Below are 18,590 nucleotides of genomic sequence, written 5' to 3'. Positions count from 1 at the left end.
CTCATTCCCACCTTCCCACCCTCTCTCTCATTCCCACCTTCCCACCCTCACTCTCTCTCCCATCCTCTCTCTCTCTCCCATTCCAACCCTCCCACCCTCTCATTCCCACCCTCCCACCCTCTCTCATTCCCACCTTCCCACCCTCTCTCTCATTCTCACCCTCCCACCCTCCCTCTCATTCCCACCCTCTCTCTCATTCCCACCCTCCCTCTCATTCCCACCCTCCCACCCTCCCTCTCATTCCCACCCTCCCACCCTCTCTCTCATTCCCACCCTCCCAGCCTCTCTCTCATTCCCACCCTCCCACCCTCTCTCTCATTCCCTCTCCCATTCCCACCCTCTCTCATTCCCTCTCTCCCATTCCCACCCTCCCACCCTCTCTCTCATTCCCTCTCCCATTCCCACCCTCTCTCTCATTCCCTCTCTCCCATTCCCACCCTCTCTCTCATTCCCACCCTCCCTCTCATTACCACCCTCCCACCCTCTCTCTCATTCCCACCCTCCCACCCTCTCTCTCATTCCCACCCTCTCTCTCATTCCCACCCTCTCTCTCATTCCCACCCTCTCTCTCATTCCCACCCCCTCTCTCACTCCCACCCTCCCATCCTCTCTCTCATTCCCTCTCCCATTCCCACCCTCTCTCCCATTCCCATCCTCTCTCATTCCCTCCCCCATTCTCACCCTCTCTCTCATTCCCTCTCTCCCATTCCCACCCTCTCTCTCATTCCCACCCTCCCACCCTCTCATTCCCACCCTCCCACCCTCTCTCTCATTCCCTCCCTCCCACCCTCTCTCTCATTCCCATCCTCCCACCCTCTCTCTCATTAACACCCTCCCACCCTCTCTCTCCTCCCCTCTCTCCCATTAACACCCTCCACCCTCTCTCATTCCCTCTCTCCCATCCTCTCGCATTCCCTCTCTCCCACCCTCTCTCTCATTCCCTCTCCCACCCTCTCTCTCATTCCCCTCTCCCACCCTCTCTCTCATTCCCTCTCTCCCACCCTCTCTCTCATTCCCTCTCTCCCACCCTCTCTCTCATTCCCTCTCCCTCATTGCCTCTCCCACTCTCTCTCTCATTCTCTCCCACCCTCTCTCTCATTCCCCCTCTCCCACCCTCTCTCTCATTCCCTCTCTCCCACCCTCTCTCTCTCTCCCACCCTCTCTCTGTCACCCTCTCTCTGTCTGACATCGGAAGACAGGTAGGGAACACCTCCCCTCCAGTATAGTACCTTGAGGGACTGCGGATCAGGTAAGATGCCAGGTGGGATTGCTGCTTTGGAAATTGTTAAGAGGGTGCATCCTGACACTGGTTAATGGGTTCAGAAGTCATTCAACACCTGGCTTTTTTTGTTTTGTTCGGTTAGTGAGGTCAACACACACACATACACACACACACACACACACACACACACACACACACACACACTGTACTTTTCAAAATAAACCTAGGTTTCTATGAAAATTGAAGTTTTTGTTTTTTTGCGGCCCACATAAACTTAAACCTTGTTTATTTGGCCCATGTTAGCTTTTGAGTTTGACATGCTTGATGTAGAGCAATGTATTGAAATTCTCTCTGGCATAATATTAATAATAACAATAAAGGTGATTATAGAAATACGCATTTACTCACCCCATCCTGTGACATAATAAAACTTCATTCTTCGGTCCTCACTCATATTGACTGCGACAACTTTACTCCACAAAAGAAGTCCTTCCACCAGCATCCAGGCAAAGGCAGCCATGAAGAATAGGTGCAGGGAGGCGGTGACAGTGATACACACAACCTAACCGCAAGAACAAACCGTGCTCATTCAGCCGTATAATGCTGCGAGCTCCAGTAAAGGCCGGCACTTTGTAATACGTGTTACATTACGCCTGCATTACACGGGATTGTAGTAACGACTAATGAACACTCTGCTGATGTGACCTTGAGCTGGATAAATGGATGAAAGAATCAGACTTTCCAAAAGAACTTTTCTCGCACTGTTAACGGATACAAATTGGAGCCCAAGTGAATCGGCTTCATGGCAGTAAAGACCCATTGTCCAGAGAGTGATAATGACGCCTTCTCCCTTCCGTGCAGCGAATGGAGCCATTATTACTGGATGCATGCATGTTCATGCCTTTTATATTCTATTTACTGTAAAGTTATTTAGGGCAGAAAAAGGTGACATGCAGGAAGAGACCAAACAAACTATTCATGACGGACAATGGCGTTTCAGCACGGTTGACTGAAATGGGTTTTAGATGTTGGGAGCCTAAGCACCTCTGTTCTCTTCTTTATTTTGCGAGTGAGTTAGGCTTTGTCCATAGTGAAAGCGAGCTACAGTGCTACAGTGCTACGCGCAAGCTTTCCTCTCCGGCGATGTGTTGACTGTAGGTTTTTGAAGAGCGAGGGGATGGGTGTGGTCATGATGGGGGGGGGAGGGGGGCATGTCAAGGAAGTGTCATGCATGAGAACACGCCTTTAGCAAATAATAAAATGCATAATGCCATGCAATTTACAGAAGTATTCTGCAAACACATATATATACCGGTATATATATAATATACACACACACACACTCTGTCATGCATGAAAAAATGCCTTGATAAAAATCTTTTTTTTTTTTATAAATATGATGCATTGAAATGAAATAAGCATTGTATTGTATTGTACACTACAAAAAAACAATGTAACAATTATATACAAGTAATGGACAATACATCAGAAATCTCTTTCCATAAATTATCATAGATATTTCTGTCATGGTATGAATTAAAGGTTCATACTTGTAAACCTCAGAATCACATTTTCAATAGTTGAGTTGTCCTTATCCTCACAGCGAGCGCAACTCCACTGACAGAAAGTCATCTGAACAGTATCCAGGCAGAATAGCGTACTAAATGTTCATTGGCTCTTAGCCGCTCACATGACCAGGCTGTCTCCCTGCAATAGCAAACAAGTTTGTCTCCTCTGCTTTTGGTAGCCTTGTATCTCACGTGCAAGCTCGCACTCACTATGGCCATGCGCTTTGGAATACACACGTTTGCTTGTAGCGCAAGCTATGTAGCTCGCTCCGTATCTTGCACTAGGGACTACGCCTTAGGCTGTGGCCAGGGTGAGGAGACGTATGCTCACGAGGCGTGACGTCAGCGTCTGCCCGAGCAGGAGCGATTGGCTGTCCTGCTCACTGCGTGCATCGAGCGATTTGTGTGTCAGATGGGAGGGGGCGTGTCTGACTGGGGTGGGGCATGACGTCACATCCTCAGCTCCATCTGATTGGTTGCTGTGGCTGCTGTGCTCTCATTGACTCTTACCTGGTCACGTGACGCGCCGGAAAAACAAATTCTGATGTCTCCCCAAGCACAGCTCCGTTCCAAGCACACAAAGCAGCACGTTGGACGCGTGCATAATGTAACCTGTATTTAATGCGCCGAGCGTGAGTGCGCATGCGCGCATCTCCTAACCGTGGCCGCAGCCTCAATGTGTTGCTGCTACAGCCGGCCGACCCTTCCTATATGGGTTTGTGCTTCTCTCCTCGCATGTATATCTCTCTGTAGCGTCCCACTAATGCAGGGGCGGGCAGCTCCAGTCCTCAAGGGCCACCAACAGGCCAGGTATTAGGGATATCCCTGCTTCAGCACAGGTGGCTCAATCAGTGGCTCAGTCATTGATTGGCCATCTCCAGTCCATTCTGACTGAGCCACCTGTGCTGAAGCAGGGATATCCTTAAAACCTAGCCTGTTGGTGGCCCTTGAGGACTGGAGTAGGCCTCCCCGATCTAACGGGACAGACCCTTCTAGAGCCAATGGGAACTAATACCAGCAGCATGTTTAACATGTTGCACAGAGCCTATATCGCTATCTTTGAAATAGTTTCATAACTAACACTTCCCTGGTAAACAAAAGTGCGGATGTTTTCCTCAAAAAAAAAAAAATCTTTATGTAATGTCTTTCACTGATCTGACTATTTGTCAGTCCCCAGAGCGAAAGGTTGTTCCCTCTGCTCTTTGTTTGCTAAGTAGTTGTGAAGCTGTCAGTGATCAAACAGATAAACATAATCAGCTGGTAAGCGTAAACTCTGTGTTCTCCAAGAAAAGATAACCAGATTGATCTCTGAGAACACAAATACGGAAACGTGCTCATTTAATGGTTATTGGGGCTTTTCTAAGGAATATTGACATGTATAAGATGTTTAAACCCTTTCTTTTGACCCAATATGTGTGATCGTCTCTATGGTTTACAAAGACCTCCTTCCCTCCTTCAAGGTTTGACTGCCCCTCCTCTTATATGGACTCTCGGATCTTTTGCTCTGTCTCTGTTCCGCACAGGCTCCATTCTTCCCCACTTGTCTCTCGTACTCTCTGACTCCTGAAACATATTACTCTTTCTCTCCCGCCCCATCTGTCCTTACAACGCACCTTCTCTCCCCAGTGTAATATTCTAGTAGCCTGAAAAACACGACTTCGACCTTCTGTCCTGCAGCATTTACTCACCCACTTGGCCATAATCTATAACCCTAATGCACTAACATCTAGTCCCGCTCTCCCTGCACATCTCGCAGAGACTTGGATTGAGCCGCCTGCGCTGAAGCAGGGATATCCCTAAAACCTGACCTGTTGATGGCCCTTGAGGACTGGAGTTGGCTAGTCAACGACTGAGCCACTGATTGAGCCACCTGTGCTGAAGCAGGGATATCCTTAAAACCTGACCTGTTGGTGGCTCGTAAGGACTGGAGTTGGTCGCCTCTGCTCTGAACTCTCCCGGCCTCAGGCGCCTTGCCCTAGATAATGACTTGTTACTAACCCTGTGCTATATAATCATTCCCTGCTCTGATTGTCTCTTTATACTCATTCTGGAAAACATACAAATATTTCGATGAATAATGAGAGATGACCGGGCAGCCCGGTCCATAACGTACCAGGTGCATCAGATGGCTGCTATCAATGTTAAGGTTTCCTTTGGGATTTACCAGGAAGTAATACATTGAGAGTTACCTCTCGTTTAGGGATAGCACAACGTAGTAGATATGAGCCTAATATTTCATGACATGATAAGCAGGGGGGGGGGGGGGGTCCTCTTCTCTAGCTCACCTCATTGGTTTTCGCCAACTCGCTGAACATCAGCAGCGCCTCCGCAGCAGCTAACGCGAAGATCAGGTTCTTGTGAACGGTGGTTCTTTCTGATTTGGGAACACTGAAATAAACAGGGATTAATCCGTGAAGAAAAACCGTAAAGAAAGCACTTCTTATCACGTCAGTGGCACTTAGGGACATATTTACTAAGTCCTGCTAAGCCCAAGTCACATTATGACCTGTTTGAAGTTCCATAGATGTTGGAATGTTCCATAGATCAGCGGTGCGCAAAGTGGGGGGGGCGTGCCCCCCGAGATTCGCTGCGGGGGTCGCGGTGTTTACAGAGGCCCCGTGCGTGCTTCCCGAAGGCATTTAAATTAATGCCGGGGCAGCTGCAGGGCCTATGTAAACCTTACTTACCTGGATTCAGACACTCCTGGTGACGCGTTACCATGGCAACGCAGCATCAAATGCCGCTGCGGGGTCATGTGACGTCACGTTGCAATGACAACGTGACGTCATGATGCCAGGACGTCTGAATCAAGGTAAGAGGGGGGGGGGGGGGGGCGCGAGAAGAAGGGGACAGATGGCAGGGGTGCGCAGGGGAAAAAGATTGTGCTTCCCTGCCATAGATAATGCACATAGTTTAATACAGCAAAAATATACTGCTGCGGCACAGTTTATTCGAGCATTTGCCCGTTCTGTGCCGCAGCAGTAGCCTGGCGCGCGCCCGAGAGTGACGGGCGCGCGCCGAAGCAGCGGAAGAGCGCCCTCCGATCGGGGCGCTCTCCCTACCGCTGCCGGGTCCGCCGGGTCCCCCGGAACCCCCTGCCGCTGTCCCGCGATCGCGGGACACCAGGGCTCCCTCGGGGAGCCCCTGGACGCGCGTGCAGGGGGCGCACGCTCCCGAAGACGCGTGACCGCGCGTCTATGACGCGCGGCACGCCGAGGGGCGGCCACTAGCAAGCCGGGAAATCTCCCGGCTTGCGGATCTGGCCGCAGTGTAATAAACTGTGTCGCCAGTGTATATACTGCTTATTAATGAATAAAAACACACTTATATACAGAGTTAGCGACAGTTACTTAAAGCAGCGTCCAAGCTGCCGTCCCCCCGCCCCTTTAATATGTGCGTCAATACAATCCACACAATGATAAGTAATTAGCTAAGTTGCTGATCGATCCGTTCTCCTGTGATCCATCGTATATATATATTTTATTATTATTTATTTATATATAATAAAAAATGAATAGACGATACCGTCTACCGATAAGAAACAAGCGAAAGGGAACCTTTGGTGGTCACATATAACCCGCACCGAGAAGCCCTACGCAAGATCGCCAGGGAACTACAACCCATCCTCCAGGAAGATACAAGACTGCAACAGGTCTTCCCTGAAGCACCCTTATTATCATACAGACAACCTCATAATCTCAAGATAATGATGGTGAGGAGTAAAGTATTCAACAGTATAACTGAATGCGGGACAAGACCATGCCAGGACGCAAGATGCAAAACCTGCGCAATGCTCCACACAGCGGGCACAATACAAATACCACACAGGAATCTGGAGTACAAAATCAGAGGAAGGTTCACCTGTTCCTCCAGCAATGTCGTGTACCTCATCATGTGCATGAAATGCCCAGGGGGCTGCTACTACATAGGCGAGACGGGACAGGGGCTAAAAAAGAGAATGAATCTGTATCGCCACAGCGTCACATGCGGAACAAGAGACAGTCCTGTCAGCGAACATTTCTCTGACTGGCCATAAGATGAACGATCTGAAGGTGGCCATACTCAAAGGTAATCTTAAAACACCGATAGAGATGGTTGCATGAATACAAATTTATGCAACTGTTCGGGACACTTAGCGGTGGCCTAAACCGAGACCGCAGCTTCATGAGTCACTACTGACACAAGAGAACTGTCTTCCCATGAGTGCTAAAGGCCATGTCTATACATACTGCGCTATATGAATGCGCGCACAGCTGTCTCTTACACATACTAATACTCAATGTAATTCCATCCCCATATACCAATAAGGACCACATAGTATCTACACACACTTATAGTAATGCAACACCCTCTTACATTGCCACACCTACTGTACCTACACCATTGGTATACACTCCCACACCACACACACCTTTTGTAAAGCACTGTATATACTGTGGGCACTTTATAAATGTATATTTACATACATACACATACTGTACAAACATACACATACACACACACACACTCTTACATCACTAACATTCAGGGACCATTTAACACCTCAAATCATAAATCGCATACTACACAGGGGGGAGGGATAGGCTTCAGTTAGGATGCACTGTTTCTAAGTAAAAACCTCTCTTGCTTTAACCATTGTAACATCGCCGGAAGAAGAGATCAGTGTGTCTCGAAAGCTCGCACAAATAAAAGCATTTAATAAGCCACAGAACGGTATCATCTATTCATTTTTGATTATCAAGCTCGGCTAACACGGTACAGATACCTCTATATATATGTGTATGTATGTATGTATGTGTATATATATATATATATATATAGTGTTCGACAATCATATACATTTACACGCCCGGGGCGGGTAGATTTAACCTCGGGCGAGTAAATATTGGCCCAAGCAGCACACGTGTTTGTTTTTTTTAATTTCCCTCGCGCTGAAAAAAAAAATCCCCCTACCTGACAGCTGATTGCCGCGCGCTCCCAGGCTTTGTGGCTTTGAGAGCGCGCGGCCAGGCTCTGTATGAGCCCGCCCCCAACGAGCGGCCATTCTTTCTCTGCCAGGAGATCTGTTGGAGGGTAAGTAAGTACTCTCCAATCTCTCCATGCTGCGGCCCCTCTGCTCCTTCCCTGCCTCCTGCAAGACAACCTGCGATCCCTCTGGTCCCCACATGGCTCGCTACTCCCCACCGCGGCCCTCTGCTCCTGCTCTCTGTGCCTCCGCGTTAGCTCTCCTGTCCCCTTCCCCTCCTCCTGTCCCCTTCCCCTCCTCCTGTCCCTCGATCCACCGATCGCTGCCTGCGACGGGAGGTCCCCACTGCTGCAGCCCGGTTGGCGTACGCGGGGGGCCCTCACCACGTGCCTCCCACCCACCCTGCTGCCTCCCCAAAGCTTAAAATATGCCCGCAAGCTATCTTCATGACGGCGCAGCCGCCGCATGAGGTGGGGAGGGGGGGATGTCGGCCTGCCCCCACCCCCCCCACGAGCTTCATGCCGCCGCGGGGTGGGGGGAAGTAGCAGCCTGCAAACCTGTTTGGCCGCGCACTGCGGGACATGCCGACGAGAGGAGCAGGGCAGTGGCGGCCACGGCGGGCTGACTGTCCCGTGTGGCGCCCACTGGGGGACACCTCGCCACGTGACTCCCACCCGGCCTGCCCCCCCCACGAGCGGGAGATGAGTGCGGGTGGGTGAGGGAGAAGCGTGGTGTTGGTGCTGGTCGCGGCCTTTCCTCCCCCCCCCCCGTGTGTGTGTGTGTGTGTGTGTGTGTGTGTGTGCGCGTGTATATATGGGAGAATGTGTGTGTGTGTGTGTGTGTGTGTGGGGGAGAATGTGTATGTGCGTATGGGAGGATGTGTGTGACACCAGAGGTACCCCCACAATCAGTCACCCCCCCCAGTCAGTCACCCCCCAAGTCAGTCACCCCCCCAGTCAGTCAGTCACCCCACCCTCAGTCAGTCACCCCCCCCCCCCTCAGTCAGTCAGTCACCACCCCCCCAGTCAGTCAGTCACCCCCCCCCAGTCAGTCACCCCCCCCCCAGTCAGCCACCCCCCCCAGTCAGTCACCCCCCCCAGTCAGTCACCCCCCCAGTCAGTCACCCCCCCAGTCAGTCACCCCCCCCAGTCAGTCACACCCCCCCAATCAGTCACCCCCCCAGTCAGTCACCCCCCCAGTTAGTCACCCCCCCAGTTAGTCACCCTCCCCCCCAGCCAGTCAGTCACCCCCGCCCCAGCCAGTCAGTCGCCCACCCAGTCAGTCACCCCCCCCCAGTCAGTCACACCCCCCCAATCAGTCACCCCCCCAGTCAGTCACCCCCCCAGTTAGTCACCCCCCCAGTTAGTCACCCCCCCCCAGCCAGACAGTCACCCCCGCCCCAGCCAGTCAGTCGCCCACCCAGTCAGTCACCCACCCAGTCAGTCACCCACCCAGTCAGTCACCCACCCAGTCAGTCACCCACCCACCCAGTCACCCACCCAGCAAATCCAAAAGATTAATAATTAATACTCAGGCAGCATGAAAGCATGGAATAACTATAGTACTAGCACATGAGCAAACAGGAGCATAATTGCACGAAATTGCAAGGTGCCAATGCTGGAGAGTAATATAAATACACATAAGTGCAAAGACCACGAGGACCAATGATACCAAACAGCAGGGGAGATAATACTCAGCTGTCACTAGATAGCGAAAGGGATCAGTTCCCAGTAGTTAGGTTCCAATGCTTGCTCGTAAAAAATCAGAATGAGCTTTGGCACCTTGCAATTTCGTGCAATTATGCTCCTGTTTGCTCATGTGCTAGTACTATAGTTATTCCATGCTTTCATGCTGCCTGAGTATTAATTATTAATCTTTTGGATTTGCTGCTCAGGGTATGAGTTTGGTTATTTCTTTTTTCTCCCCTGCGTTTTTCCCTTGGCTATAAGTTATATTTTTGCTTATATACACTTTTATGTATATAAGGTTATTGATTGCATACTTTTCCTTATGCCTTTAGTTACACTTTATATTTTGTAGCAAGGTTTTTTTGCTTTAAGGGTTACATCTTTTCCATTTTTGTCCCATTTAGCTTTTTTGTGTCAATTTATATTATATTCATTATTATTTAGACACATTCTAGTTTTTGGTTCAATTAACAGCATTTATCTTTTAGAGAGTCACTGCCCATATATTCTTAGCTGTCATTAGCATGTTCATGTTTTTAAGTTAGTGTGTCTTGCTGTTTCATAAATAAAATCTTGTTCATTTTTCTACTTTGGCAGAGCGTCCGGGTCTTTGTGCTATATTCTATTTGCTTATTTTGGTGGTATATTTTAGAGTGCTATTTTAGGGGATTGTCTTTGTCCTTTTCTATTGTGTGTTTTATATTTGTATCTATCCCCCAGCACCATCAGGTTACCCTTATTATTTTATTCCTGACTTTTTGGGTGCATATTTCTTTATACCCAATCAGTCAGTGTTATTTTGGGTCTGATTTAACCACTTACATTTAGTGTAGAGCAACATACTTCTTTGTGTGTTTGATATATATATATACACACATACATACATACACATATATATATAGAGGTATCTGTACCGTGTTAGCCGAGCTTGATAATCAAAAATGAAAAGACGATACCGTTTTGTATATATATATATAAAAAAAGAGATACAGTATATATAGTACACACACAGATACACACACACATATTACATTTCCTCTTTATTATTCTCTTCTCTGAGAGGAGATGGGTTAGTCATATAAATATAAGGAGCGAGGACGCATGTAAATATCAGGCCTTGCAGCAATGTTGACAAGTGACAAGTTGCTAGGATAATTATGGGGGAGGATTCCTTCTTGGCGCTGCGATGCCTGTACAGCATTATAAGGGCTTTCTGAACGGCGGCCTTTACATAGCTGGGTTATTGTAAAAGTCACGGAAAGAACACTTACCCAACCGCTAAGAAAAGAATAAACGTCACCAGCAGTGCGCACAGCGAGACCCCGCAGCCGATGAACGTTAGTGTCTTCAATGTCGACTCTTCTTCTGAGCTTCTCTGTGGGAAAATGAAGACGAAATGTGTTACCACGCCTCCGACTTCTCGCGTCGAATACACACGACGTGACGGAAGGGTGATTGTACCGGTGCTCAGAACACCGGACAGGCTTCTGTGGGCAGTAGGGGGGTGTTGGTGTGTAGATATGGGAGAGTGATGTTGGAGTCTAGTGAAACAACCAGCATATTTGTCTTCTCTGCACCCTACTAGACTGCCATGGACAGTGATCTAGGACATGTGGTCTTGGCCATTTTGCCGTGAGCAAATCACAGCTGGCGTTTAGCCACCTCACCTCACCGCAAGGACAACTCTCCGGCCGAACGCCAGCGGAGACTTGGTCTTTCCGGGACCAAGTGTCCGATTCTGATGGACAGAGCCCTATAAATGCAGCAGATTGCAGGTTTCTTAGTAGCAGATGGGAAAAACCCTATTGCTCCACACGAGATGTCCGAGTAACCGCTTGATCAATGCCATTCATTGGCCCATATTCAATATGCTGGGAGGAAGTCAGCTTCCCAGTGCTGGAGAAGAACTCAGCCCCATGCAAATGAAACTTCCCCCAGCACAGTGAAGATGCCATCACATTGATAAGGGGTGAGGTAGAAGCATTTCATGTATCCAAGGGTCAGCCCAAACCTGAACTTCGTAAACTTGCAGCAGGATCGCAAAGTTGGTGGTGTGGTTGCAGAAGCAGACGGAGGATTCATGGCGGGTGTTCCTCATGCTGCATCCAGCGGTGGACCAACCGCCGCCAGTTTCTGGGCTGGAAGGAAGAGACGGATAATGTGGGAATAAACATCCCACGCTGTCTGTATAACTGCAACTAGAGCATCTACATTAGGGGTGGCCAACTCCAGTCCTGCCAACAGCTCTGGTATTCAGGATATCTCAGCTTCAGCACAGGTGGCTAAGTCGTTCACTGGGTGGCTCTTGTATAAACCAGGGGTGGCCAACTGCAGTCCTCAAGGGCCACCCACAGGTCAGGTTGTAAGGATATCTGTGCTTCAGCACAGGTGGCTCAGTCTTCGAACCCTTGATCTGTGCTTCAGCACGGGTGGCTCAATCAGTGGCTCGGTCGTTGACTCGGTGGCCCTTGACGACTGGAGTTGGCCACTCCTGGTCTAAAAGAACATGAAGCTCCCGTAGGTAATGAGAGGGCCTGTTCCTAGGTTATATTATTTATCTGGAAGCCATCATTATATAATAATATTATCTTGTATTGTATGATGCCAACATATTCTGCAGTGTAGTACAATGTGGGAGGGAGGTCAACAAAGTTGTAGGACAAAAAAGTACATGTACGTTAAAGCCGCAGTCCAAGCTGCCGCATATTTTTATTTTTTAAACTTTTTTTCTCTTTAATATGTGCATCAATACAATCCACACAATGTTAAGTAATCAGCTAAGTTGCTGATCGATCCGTTCTCCTGTGATCGATCGGCGAAGTTTCGGCTCGGGGGTTCACTAAATGGGTGTCAGTGCAGCAGAAGAGGACCAAAGATGCAAAGTTATGTGGGGAAGATCATGTGACTTGGTAGTCACAAGACACAATTGGTGCACTGCTAGAGAGAGGGCAGGGCTCAAAAAAAAAAAAAGGGGTGTGCTAGAGCTTGTTTCAGAAGGGCATGTGATTTTGTAAATGGTTGCTATAGGAACAAAAATGCTTCTTACATTATAATACATAAAGAATGTCATTCAGAGCTGTTTAAAAATAAATGCTACAAGTATTTTCTCATCGTACATAACTGATTTATTAAAAACAAACACATGTAGGATATTGCTTGGTCTGCAGCTTTAAGACAAACTGAGACAATGGGAAGGAGGCCCTCGCCCCAAGGAGCACATTATATATATATATATATATATATATATATATATATATATATATATATATATATATATATACATACACACACACACACACACACACACACAAAATATATATATACTGTACTGTATATATATATATATATATATATATATATATGTGTATATGTATATATATTTGTGTGTGTAAGAATATAACTTGCGAGCACAATCACATGTCTTAGACAGGTCTGCACCTCCGCCTTTCACCATTATCACCTAGCATACAGTGCTCCCACTGCAGCAAGGGATTCTGGGAAATGACATGCAAATGAGCACACAATGTGTCACCTTTTGCCAGGAATATCCATTCACATGGAGCCCATATAAGCAAATGCAACGCTGTTCACACCGCTTTTAAGCACAGCATGGGACAAGATGCAAAGCCAGTCAAACCACTCACAGACATGTTTCAACCTTGATGGGTATCATCAGTGTGAGGTTGGTTTATCCTTGCTTTGCAATTTTTCTAGGCTGGGTAGGTTTACCATACAATTTAAGTTATGGTGGGTGAAAAAGGCAACAAAAAAACCTCCGCCGTTAGCATATAGCCAATAAAGAATATCACTTGTGAGCACATTCACTTGTCTTAGACAGGTCTGCAACCCACAATAGACACACAAGCTTACCTGATGCTAAAATTCCAGAAAGCACACAGCGATCTCTGCTGCAGTTTCTCAGATGTATTCTGAAAATATATGAATAAAGGGAAAAATAAGATCATAAAAAGTAACTTGTTATCAGATACTCGGCGCACACTGCACCTCAGGAGGTAGGTTATTACACAGCTGGGAAGGGGGGGTGAGTTCTGAGTTTTTATCCCAATTTCAAGGCTGTCCCAACTCTTCAACCAATAAACGTTGTATAGAGAAAAATATTGGACCGCATTCCACACTGCCATATTCATTTAAATGTTACTGAAACATCACATTACTTCTCAGATGGGTAACCTCAGCCTTCAACCTCGTTTTGGACCCAGTTTGATCTTTAAATGTTCCTCCTGTTGTCCCCCAAATCTTTACTGTTAATAGAACGATATACAGAAAAGGGGAAGAAAGCCCCAAAGTTTCCTGCGTGAACCTCAAACGCCACAATGAACGCCGTATTTCTTACGGCCTGCAATTATTGCCTCGGGCACAAGACGTCCCCTGAGAAATATTCCAACAGAATACAAAATAAAATATTGATGCTATCTGATTTTTCCACAACAAATATTTTGTAAAATGGGGTTCATTTCCATTCTATTTGTGAAAGTGAATGGCCCCTTAAAGCTGCAGTTCAAGCAATATCCTGCATGTGTGCTTTTTTAAATAAATCAGTTCTGTAGTAAGAAAAAATACTTTTATCATTTTCTGTTTTAAAAACAACAACTTTGAAAGACCAATTTTCTTGTATTCTATTTTAACACGTACGTTTGTTCCTATAGCAACCATTTACATTCCCCGGATCTAAAGATGTCGCCAAACTTCGCCGATCAATAGACGGAGAACGAATTGACCGGTAGCTATGCAGTTCTTTAGGTAAGTAGAGATTGCCCACATGAAACTATTGAAGTAAAAAAACAAACAAAAAAACACCGGAGCTTGAACTGCAGCTTTAATAAGTTATGGTGGGTAAAAAAAAGTTACAAACACCTTCCACCATATAGCATACACCAAATGAAAAAAATCACTTGCGAGCACTTTCACATGTCTCAGACACGGCTGCAACCCTGTATTTCACCCTTATCTCCTAGCATACAGTGCTTCCACTGCAGCAAGGGATTCTGGGAAATGGCATGCAAATGAGCATGCAGTGTCACCTTTTGCTTCCAAGTGAACGGAAATTCAAGTGTTCAACACATTCCTATCCGCCGTCCGGCCACCCAACTACCTCTGCAGGAAGGTGGCAGATCGCTTTGACCCCTTGTCTTATACATATCTATTTACCGTATTCTCTGCTTGACGGCACAGGGTTGGACTCTCTGAACTATTGCCCTACAGTAGGCACATTTATTCCGGTGAACAGGCCCATTGACTGATTTCTGGTTATATTGTTGGCCCTGGCCGCTTTAGGCAATCCTTATTACTCTCATATATATATATATGGTATTGGCACAATTTTTTGGGAAAGGGAATTGCGCTACTTGTTACAGGGTTTAGGGAAGTACCTCTGGTCTCTTGTTTTGATCTCTGGGATCGGGCCTGAGGAAGGGGCCATTGCCCCGAAACGTTGCCCCCCTATTTTCCCTGGTTTCCTTTTACCTCCACCCCCTCTCTCCCTATCCCTGTGTTCTATCCCTTTCCCCATTCACTGTGATTTACTTGGTGCCTTAGTGATATTCTGTGTGTGTATGTATCATGACATGACCCCAAGTTTACACTTTTTGCTTCATCTGTTATAGTTACTCATTAAATTATCTTTTGGTATAACCTCTATTTTGCTCTTCATCTCTATTCGTCAGTGAGTGCTGGGAACACCCTGGGAACACCCTCCCTCCCCTCTCTATTCCAATCTGCTATGATGGGCTAACAGTGGAACTTGTGTGGGTTTTTGACCTTACTCACGTGCCACAGGTCATATTGTACAGATGTGCTGATTTCCTGGGACCCAAGCACCACTGTTGAAGAAATAACAGCTGATCCAAGACGAGCGTTCACGTACCTGGCATAAGAAAGTGGCTGTGTTAGATACAGCAGAAAATATGATACAGTAGACTGGGGGTGGCCAACTCCAGTCCTCAAAGCCACCAACAGGTCAGGGTTTAAGGCTATCCTTGCTTCAGCACAGGGGCTCAATTTGAGCCACTGATTGAGCCACCTGTGCTGAAGCAGGGATATCCTTAAAGTGGTGACCCTTGAGGACTAGAGTTGGCCAGTCAACAACTGAGCCAGTTATTGAGCCACCTGTGCTGAAGCAGGGATATCCTTAAACCCTGACCTGTTGGTGGCCCTTGAGGACTAGAGTTGGCCACCCCTGCGGTAGAGTGTGACAGTAAAGCACTGCAGTGTTATCAGCAGGCAGAACATTGTATTAAACGTGTGCTATATTCATGACCCTTGGACCCTCAACTTCGGCGATTTTGTTCCTCACCCACCCAAATAAACAGAGACACCTTAGTTGGCTACAAACGGCCACAGCCTTTTATTAATCAAATAATATTCCTGGACCTGGTCAGAAAGTAGCTCCACCAGCTGAACCCCGATCCATGGCACCACCACAATATGATCCAGTGGACACTCACGGTTCATATTACCTGGGGTCCAAATTCGGAGCACACCCTTAGACCTGTCTTCCTGCCTTAAACCCCCCCACCCCCCTCTAAAAAACAAAAATGGCCTCAGATTGATCTAAACAAAAATAAAATAATTAAATCATTGATATCCATGGGATTTTTCATAGGTTCTTCTCCAGTTTTGTCATTGTGTTTAAGGTACTTTGCACTGATGTATCGTACAGATCACTAAGCGATGTGCAGGTTATCACTAGGAGGAGGTAGGGCAGATTAGGTGACGTATTATAATGTATTATGTATATTATAAAGGGATTTTATCCAGTTCTGCGTCGCTGACATTCCCTCCCCTAGGATAACATTTGGCGGCAGGAGGGGCAGTGCCGGTGTTTCTGCCCGGTACCTAGATTTGCACCGGCTTTACACAGGTAATGTGTAGACATACTCAGTGTCGTTCTATATTGCAGCGTGGTCATTTATTATCAGAGGTGTTCAATCAGTTGAAACATTGTGAGCAGGAAGTCACCGAATTAACAACAACGAAGGTATTTCTCACTGATATTTCTTCATTTACATTTTTTTTAATAGTTCACCAGGAAAAAATACATTGAGAGTCACCTTCTTGTCCTGGGGATATGGAGACAGTGTCATTGATTTACAGCATCAGTGTCTCATGCTGTTCACTGGAGTCCAATAAGGTACTTTTCCAATAAATTATAATATTTGTGGGCCAGAACACCCAAATATCAGAGATTTTGGCCTTCAGAGGTTTGACATCTATATAGCTGATAAACATACTGTTTTCTTTTTGATAGCCAGTTATCTTATGAAATGTGATGTCATACTGCCCTCTAGTGTTCACAGTGTTAGATGCACACACGTGTGTATATAATGTTTATTGCTAAGGCTGGGGCCATGGTGCCGCAGACCGAGCGGACGCGTCCGCACGCTGAGCGATCAGACTGCCTTGAGGCAGTAATCACGTCCGTGCGTGAGCAAGCGGGAGGGGGCGCGCGTTGTGCAAGAAATCAGTTGAAACTGATTTCTTGGCGCGACAGACAGGTCACATGAGCGGTTTGCCCAATGAGGGCGAGCCAGCTCCGTGACGCCCCCTAGGCACGCCACTAGGAACGCCCCCCACGGCCCATCCACCATGGCCAGAGAAAGCACCCGCTTCCCGCGGGTCACTTCCCAGCCTCCGGCCGGGCGAAGGCACCAAGGCCCAGCCTAAGGGAACTCACGCAATTCATACCAGAGGTAAGTATTTGTATGTGATATAAAAAGATATCAGGTGCGCTAAGGGATAGGTGTAGTGAGATATACTGGCTTAAATGAAAGTCTTATGCACAGTAGGCAAGTAGTGCAATATTAACACAAATAATGTGACTGTGATCTAATACACAAAAATACATAGCCAACAATAAAGTGTCCACACATGAGAGAGGGAGCGGCTCAGTGAGTAAAGACACTGACTGGCATTGAGTGTGAAGCAGGAGAAGTAGCGGCTCAGTGAGTAAAGACACTGACTGGCACTGAGTGTGAAGCAGGAGAAGGAGCGGCTCAGTGAGTAAAGACACTGACTGGCACTGAGTGTGAAGCAGGAGAGGGAGCGGCTCAGTGAGTAAAGACACTGACTGGCACTGAGTGTGAAGCAGGAGAAGGAGCGGCTCAGTGAGTAAAGACACTGACTGGCACTGAGTGTGAAGCAGAAGGAGCGGCTCAGTGAGTAAAGACACTGACTGGTACTGAGTGTGAAGCAGGAGAAGGAGCGGCTCAGTGAGTAAAGACACTGACTGGCACTGAGTGTGAAGCAGGAGAAGGAGCGGCTCAGTTAGTAAAGACACTGACTGGCACTGAGTGTGAAGCATGAGAAGGAGCGGCTCAGTGAGTAAAGACACTGACTGGCACTGAGCGTGAAGCAGGAGAAGGAGCGGCTCAGTGAGTAAAGACACTGACTGGCACTGAGTGTGAAGCAGGAGAAGGAGCGGCTCAGTGAGTAAAGACACTGATTGGCACTTAGTGTGTGAAGCAGGAGAAGGAGCGGCTCAGTGAGTAAAGACACTGACTGGCACTGAGTGTGAAGCAGGAGAAGGAGCGGCTCAGTGAGTAAAGACACTGATTGGCACTTAGTGTGTGAAGCAGGAGAAGGAGCGGCTCAGTGAGTAAAGACACTGACTGGCACTGAGTGTGTGAAGCCGCCATAAGACTCATGCCCTTCTCCCACCCGCCAGGTGTTCCTACCAGCCCAAATTAACTGGTAGGATATTTAACAGACCTTCTGACACGAGTGAACATTGCCGAACCTGACCAAGTATCGCGAGATACGAAACGCGTAGTTCGGGCAACGTTCACTCTTTTGACTCCTGCTGGCTTCCGTAGGGCTCCGTCAACACTACTCTCCAGCTCTGCACACCGGACGCGGTAGGCGGAGGAGCTTTTAGCGAGACGCAGGCCGGAGCAGAAAGGAGCATCGACGTTTCTTTCATGTGAGTTCATTGTAGCACTCATTTTTTAAGCAATAAATTCTGTGTTTTAACCACATCATTTGGATATCTTCCAGTCATATGGGCACCTGTCTTACCACGAGGGTCCATATTCAGAGAGGGACGTGACTGTCAGATCCTGGGTTACAGATACCTCTTTAAGAACAGGCTCACACATGGCCGTGTGAGTTTATACTAATTTTATTCCAGT

The 18,590-nt window shown here is 47.5% G+C and overlaps 1 protein-coding gene across 1 annotated transcript in view; it reads right to left on the bottom strand.

Moving 5' to 3' along the window:
* ADGRD2 (adhesion G protein-coupled receptor D2) overlaps window positions 1–18,590 on the bottom strand; it is a 142,481-nt gene that overhangs the window by 60,368 nt on the left and 63,523 nt on the right. Inside the window, 6 exon segments of the mRNA XM_075579485.1 lie at window positions 1,627–1,784; window positions 5,076–5,178; window positions 10,716–10,819; window positions 11,456–11,582; window positions 13,315–13,373; window positions 15,232–15,328. Coding sequence (XP_075435600.1) covers window positions 1,627–1,784; window positions 5,076–5,178; window positions 10,716–10,819; window positions 11,456–11,582; window positions 13,315–13,373; window positions 15,232–15,328 — 648 coding nt within the window.

This window comes from Ascaphus truei, chromosome 21 (assembly GCF_040206685.1).
Source record: "Ascaphus truei isolate aAscTru1 chromosome 21, aAscTru1.hap1, whole genome shotgun sequence".
NCBI lineage: Eukaryota > Metazoa > Chordata > Amphibia > Anura > Ascaphidae > Ascaphus > Ascaphus truei.
This window is presented reverse-complemented; position numbering and strand designations above follow the sequence as displayed.